Source organism: Leptopilina boulardi, unplaced genomic scaffold (genome assembly GCF_019393585.1).
Source record: "Leptopilina boulardi isolate dan_hultmark-lab unplaced genomic scaffold, ZJU_Lbou_2.1 LbouV2_212, whole genome shotgun sequence".
NCBI classification, from domain to species: domain Eukaryota; kingdom Metazoa; phylum Arthropoda; class Insecta; order Hymenoptera; family Figitidae; genus Leptopilina; species Leptopilina boulardi.
Window position 1 is genome coordinate 37,294 of NW_026137766.1, and position 7,068 is coordinate 44,361.

The 7,068-nt window shown below is 26.5% G+C and overlaps 1 protein-coding gene and 1 long non-coding RNA gene across 2 annotated transcripts; one reads left to right on the top strand and one right to left on the bottom strand.

Annotated features, from left to right (window-relative positions):
* Positions 1 to 846: 846 nt before the first annotated feature.
* On the top strand, positions 847 to 5,256 carry LOC127278850 (uncharacterized). Its single transcript, XM_051300773.1, has 4 exons — positions 847 to 1,321; positions 2,075 to 2,266; positions 3,102 to 3,321; positions 4,744 to 5,256. Exons 1-4 carry the CDS (start codon positions 1,225 to 1,227, stop codon positions 5,066 to 5,068), a joined length of 834 nt encoding a protein of 277 aa, XP_051156730.1. The 5' UTR covers positions 847 to 1,224; the 3' UTR covers positions 5,069 to 5,256.
* A 615-nt stretch (positions 5,257 to 5,871) lies between these two features.
* Positions 5,872 to 6,835, bottom strand: LOC127278851 (uncharacterized). Its single transcript, XR_007842550.1, has 2 exons — positions 6,532 to 6,835; positions 5,872 to 6,190 (listed from the first exon to the last, which is right to left on the bottom strand). It is a non-coding gene; the product is annotated as an uncharacterized LOC127278851 (long non-coding RNA).
* Between the last annotated feature and the right edge of the window lie 233 nt (positions 6,836 to 7,068).

Genomic DNA, 7,068 nt, shown 5'->3' on the forward strand with positions numbered 1-7,068 from the left:
CCTGCAAAGCAAATGGCAAACCACACGCTAAAGCTGGCATAGGTATATAGTTTAACAATAAGCACTCTCTAAACGTTAGCGAAAGAGCAAGTAAAAAACAAACTAATAACAGCGCAGAAATCGAAGCCATTATGAGGGCTATTGAAATTATAAAATTGCTAGGTTAGGGACGCATGAATATTCCCTTCATTAGACTTGACGGAATTTTTGTGGTGTCAATTTAAAACTTATCGAATTTACATTCAGTAGAATATTAAAAAAGAGATTTTATAATGAGCCTAATTTTAATAATGAAAAATTTTTATTTAACAAAATTCTGATTTTGTAGAATTTCTATTTAACTGAACTTAGATAAAGCAGATTTTCTAATATATCGAATTTTCAAATAACACAATTTCCATTTAATAAAATTGATATCGAGAAAAATTTTCATAAAAAAGAATTTTTATTTATCAGAATTGATTATTTGTCGAATTTCTATTTATCCGAATATTAACTTAAAATTATTTTAATTAACAGAATTTCCAATTAAAATAATTTCTATATAACAAAATTCTCATTTAACAAAAGTTTTATTCAAAAAATTTCTATACTATCTAATTTTTTTTAATAGTATTGTACATACAGACTCTAAATTTGCGATAGAAGGACTAACAAATTGGGTACCAAAATGGGAAAAAAGGTTAGAAAACTAGTCGTTAACCGGATGTACTTAGTAAAAGTTATTTCAAAGAAATGAGAAAAATAATAAAAGGAATAACAGTAGAATTGATATATGAACCGGGGCATAGTGGAATAACCGGAAATGAGGAGGCAGATGAACTAGCCAAATTAGCAATACACGTAAGAATTATTAAGATAATATTAACTAAGAAACACGTTATAATTTATGTTTACAGAAAAATGAACTACGCAATAGGAATACTAATACTAACCGTATGGATAATCGAAATAACGTATGCAAAAATCGACAATGAAGATATCAGCGTTATAACAATGAATAAAGGTATAGGCATATACTTTGAATGAATGACCGCAATACGTAGAGTAGCAGGTTCCTTGAGAACAGCAGTGATAAGGCCGAAGCACAATACCTTCGCGAACGAAAATTCGTTCGCGAACGACGTTCGCAAAGCCAAAGTTGACGTTCGCGAATCCGAAGTTTAATTGTGCGTTGAAACGTTCGCGAACATTCGTTGAAGGCACCATAACCTGGAAAAATTGATGTCAACTGGCGGGGATCAGTCTTATTTTAAGTATAAATACTATAAAGACGACAAAGATTTTTACCAAAAATTTATTCGGGAGGAAGAAAGTAAAAGTAAGTATTTATAGTAAGCATTATATAAACCATATAATTAAATAAATTTCCATTTAAAAAGGAATTCGACTTTCGCGACGCTGTCGTAACCTCAAAATTAAAAATTGTTTTTAACTATTTGTTACGCATAAAAAAATTATAATACAAATTAATTGCAAACAGTTTTATTAGATTTAATTATGTACTTTTCAAAAAAATAATAAGTCAAAATCTTTCGTTAAATAATATTTTTTTGGACATTTTCGTTTTTGTAATCAATATAACTTATTTTATTCATATCGTTGAAACATTCTCTCTAACCGTATTTATTTTAATATTTTGTAAACATATACATATTTTTAAAAAATTGTAATTTTTTGTATAAGCTGAAAGAAAAGAAATTAAAATATAAAAAATTGATTTCAAATTCTGTAGCTTACTTCTAGTCTGCCGTATGTTGAAAATTGAAGGAAGATACGAAATTTCTTTTTTTTTTTTAATAAAATCTATTTCAATGTATTTTAAAATGTGAAGCGTATACCACAACCTTGTAACAATTTTTCCGGTAATAAATGATTACTGATACAAATTTAAATATATTTCAGGTCATGAATTATTTTGGTCATGTAAGATGTTTATTTTGATTTATTATTTTATTTTTGTTCCGTATCAAAAATTAAATCCATGACTATTAAATTTATTACAAAAGACGCCAATATCTTTTATAATTTTTTGAATAAAATGTGCAAAATTTTTGTAATTGATTTTTTGCAGAAATCATGGCTGAAATTCAGGATTTTTCGGATTATGAGGATGAGTTTTATGACGATAGAGGTGACGACGAAATGCTGATCGATTTGGTTAGGGGTTATCCTTGCCTTTATGAAAGATCGTCTAAGGACGTCAAAGACTTAGGAATGAAGGAAACATCTTGGCAGGAAATTGCTAACATACTTAATAGCCATCGTATGTAAAAAAATATTTATATTAGAGTCATTCCATTATATTTCACCCGAAGTTATTGCGGCCTATTAGAAAATCTGATAATTTGTAATCATAATTTTTAATATCCGTACAATTCATTTTTGGCAATTATTTTATGAAATTTTTTTATTAACCTTAGAATTTAAAATTTTTAAGTTGAGTTGCACGGCAACAAGTATATATTTACAGGTGTGAAAATTTAATAAAATTTTTCAGGTTAAAATGCAAGTAGTTTTGTAAAACAGAAATGAATTGCATCACTATTCATTTAAAATTTATTAAAAATCTATTCGTATTTGTAAACCTGAAAATTCCTTTTTTATAAATACTTTTCAAATTAAAAAAAACTCGAAGAATAGTTCGTTCTCTATCGCCAAAATTTAATAGGATAAAGAAAACGATTTAACTTGAAGATTAAAAAAATATTTGAATTTTTTCAGTTATCACTTGAGGAGATATTATTGTTCAAAATCATCTAAAATCTCGAAAACTTAAACTTTCAAGTTAAAATATTTTATATTTCTACACTATAAAATTAAAAAGTCATTATATGTATTCAGTAAAAAAATTTTAAATATCTTCCTTTTATTCATTGCAACTCAACTTTGGAATGAAAATACCAGCGTAAATAAAGAAATTTAATCAAATATTTGCCAAAAATGAATTACACTGATGTCCTAAATCATTTTTACAAATTATTAAATTTATCTAAAATATAGGCCGCAACGAATTTCAGTGAAATATAATGAAATATGGCCTATTAATAAAATTTATGATATATTTATGTAATTAAATATTATTAAATATATGTTTCTAGCTGCAAGTGTTCAACAGAAATGGAAGGATTTAAAAGATAAGTATTGTAGAGAAAAAAGATTGTCAGATGCAGAATACACAAGTGGAAGTGGCTCTTCATCAAAAAAGAAATTTCCTTATTTTAAGGAAATGTCGTTTCTGGAACCGCATCTTCGAAAGAGAAAAACGCAAAATAATTTTAATGAAAAATCACCAGGTTTTTCGGGTGCAAAAAATGAAAAGTATGTATTTTGTTAACAATTTTGAGTTAAATATGATACAATACTCTGAGAAAATGTTTCAATAATTTATTATTAAATTTATATTAGAATTTATTATCTCCAATAACATTTGTGTGATAGAAATTTTTTTTTAATAACAGAAGAATAGCAGATAAATAAGGAAACTAATTCTTTCAACCCTGTATGAGAAGCAGCTTTGTGTTTTAAATTTAAAAAAAAAAATTATGACCATTTTGGACAAATGAAAATTCAAGAACAACAGGGAAAATTCTTCTCCTAAACTTTCAATTCTGCATGTGAGAGATTCTTTTTCAATCGCCCCAGCCCAAAAAGTCAATGTTCTGGGATTGGCTTCATACTTTGGTAAATTGTTGTCCTATATGATAGTAATAAATCCCTAAAATATAAACTCATTAAAAAAATATTTGTAGAAAGTAGAGGGGGGGGGGTGAAGTTTTGACGTTAAGGGTAACATTGTCATTTTCAAATCCGTATAACTATGACAAAAGTTAATGGATTTTAATTTATCCATAATGAATTTTAATGCATTTTTCACGTACTTTTCAAAAATGTATACAAAATTTAAAAAAATAAATTTTTGACCCCTTTTTTCCAAAATCAACCCTTATTTTTCGATTTTCACCCCTTCAGGTATTTTTTTTTTTTTTTTATTTTCATTGGAAAGCTGAGGTTTTTTCCGATGAGCTATGTAAATATGAAAGTGGGACAACAATAATTTTGTGAGAAACAGAAAATTAAAGCAGGCGGTGCCGATAACAGGTATACCTGGAGATCATCTTCGAGGATTTAGGTAGGCACCGCCTAATTTAATATTATGTTTCTCACAAAATTATTGTTGTCCCACTTTCATATTTACATAGCTCATCGGAAAAAACCTCAGCTTTCCAATGAAAATAAAATAAAAAAAAAAATACCCGAAGGGGTGAAAATCGAAAAATAAGGGTTGATTTTGGAAAAAAAGGGGTCAAAAATTTATTTTTTTAAATTTTGTATACATTTTTGAAAAGTACGTGAAAAATGCATTAAAATTCATTATGGATAAATTAAAATCCATTAACTTTTGTCATAGTTATACGGATTTGAAAATGACAATGTTACCCTTAACGTCAAAACTTCAACCCCCTCTACTTTCTACAAATATTTTTTTAATGAGTTTATATTTTAGGGATTTATTACTATCATATAGGACAACAATTTACCAAAGTATGAAGCCAATCCCAGAACATTGACTTTTTGGGCTGGGGCGATTGAAAAAGAATCTCTCATGTACAAGAGAAGAATTGTTTCTTTGCTTCTTAACATACCTTTGTTCAAAATTGTCACAAGATTTTTTTGGAAGTTTATTATTGTCAATGAACGTAAAAATATTATTGCAATATATTTTTTATTTTACTCTTTTAGAGATATCAGCAATAAACGATCGAAGAATGATAATCCACCATCTGGAAAAAAAATAAAAACCGAAAATAACGAGGATATAAAAACCACTTTAGTGTCACTAACCAAAGTCGCAGAAAAGATACTCGATAAAAATAAGAGCGATAAAGAGAACCAAGCACCAGGTAATGATAATTCGACGTTTATAAATTACATTTCTTCTCAACTGGACACTTTACCTAAAAAGAAAAGACAAGAGTTGGAAGCAAAAATAGCAGTCCTTGTCAACAATGTCGTTTTGGAAGAAATGAGTAAAGATGACCAACAAGTTCTTTTATTTTCATTTTAAAAAATGTTTAATTTCACATACTTTTTAATATAAATATATAATGCCTTTATGAGAACCAAAGTGAAAGCAATTTTCGTAGCCAAATGTTAAGGGTAATTTAAAAAAAAAATTTTGTTTATGTGAATATTAGTTTGGTAAAAAATAGTCGTGGATTTGTGATTATTGTATAAGATTTGCTAAAAAAAAAAAAAATATGTGGAAAAAAATATGTTCAAAATATATGCGATGTTCCTATATTACTAAAATGTAATATATTATTATCTACGATAAGAAGTTATAAAATAAGGTTTTGTTGAAATTAATTATCTCAGAGCAGTTTCGACTGTAAGTTATACGTATATTTCTTTAAGATTTAATATATACAATACCCTTATCAGAACCTAAGTGAAAGCAATTTTTGTAGCCAAATGTTAGGGGTACTGTAGTAAAAAAATGTGATATATATGAATATTAGTTTGGTAAAAAGTAGTCGTAAATTTATGATTATTGTACAAGATTTGCTTTCTGATTTGTTTATAAGTTCTCTTAATAGCATGGAAAAAAATGTGTTCAAAATATATGCGATGTTCCTATATATTACTATAAATGTAATATATTATTAACTACGATAAGTATTTTATTTTCAGTTGGTTTGATATATTGTCTTTCATTAATAGTTACATATGTAAATTGTGCATTACGTTTTAATACTAATAAGGTAAAAAGATACTATCATATTTGTGATAATTATTACATTAGATTTTTCATATAGGATTGTTCATGAGATCTGTTAAGATAAGAGTAAAAAATGTGTTCAAAACAAGTGCGTTATATGACTGTCTTTAATTAATAATTTTATGAAAATTACGCATTACGTTTTAATATGTTAATATAAGTTAAAAGATATTAATATTGTGATAATTATTACATTATAATTTTCATATAAGATTGTTCACTAGTTGTATTAAGAGAAGAATAAAAAATTTGTACGAGAAAAATGCGTTACATTATTAAATGTGATATGTTAATATTATCTAGAATAAATATTAACAAAGCTGTCCTCTTAGTTTGCTTGTCTTTCGAAAATTAAACTCCAAAAGTTCGTAATAGATAAAGTATTGTTGACAATGTTTCATATTCCAACTAAAAAAAAATAAGCTTGCATTAATATTAACATCACAGATAATAAATGCTGCGATATTATTTGGATAATGGAAAATTTTTTCGCTGGAGGCATTTTGATATTTTAAAATCTAAAAAAATTATTAAAAAATTTAAGTGAACGATAAATAATTCCTCATAAAAGCAAAATTTCGTGTACTTAGATCTTATTTTAAGAATAACCAAAAATAATTCAAAAAAATTCTGTTCAACATTAGATTCTAGTAAAGATAATTCAAAAGTAAATAAATCGATGCACTTTTAAAGTTTATTTAACGTAGTGGAGAAATATTACAGTTTAAACAATAAATACATAAAAATACCTTGTAATAATGCCGTATTACGGTGCTGTAATAACGCAAAAATCTCTGTAATAACGTGTAATACTTAGTAATACGGGTAATGTGAGGCGTAATACCGGTAGTCAAGTGTTCACGTTTTTAACTAGTAAATTCCCCCTCGCTTATCCCTAATATATACATATGCATAAAGAAAAATGAGAACAATGAAGAATATAATAATGTGACTTCTGTCTCATTTTGGCAATTTTTTTTCATTCTGTTTCAAATTCACAGATAAACTAAACAAACATATTTATATTTATAAAGTATAACAGGCGAAATAAAGAAACACACAAAAGTAAAATAAACGAATTGATTCAAATTTGAAAAAATTTAATGAATTTTGTTAATTTTGTGCTATATAAAATATAAATCATGTTTACACACACGTGTCTTAATAAACTATTATTTTTAATATTATTCAATTTGTTGTTTCTATATAAATATCGTTAATGTCACATTTATACAGATCAATAATTCCACATAAGATCTGAACAATCAGCAAGCGGAGAGCCTACT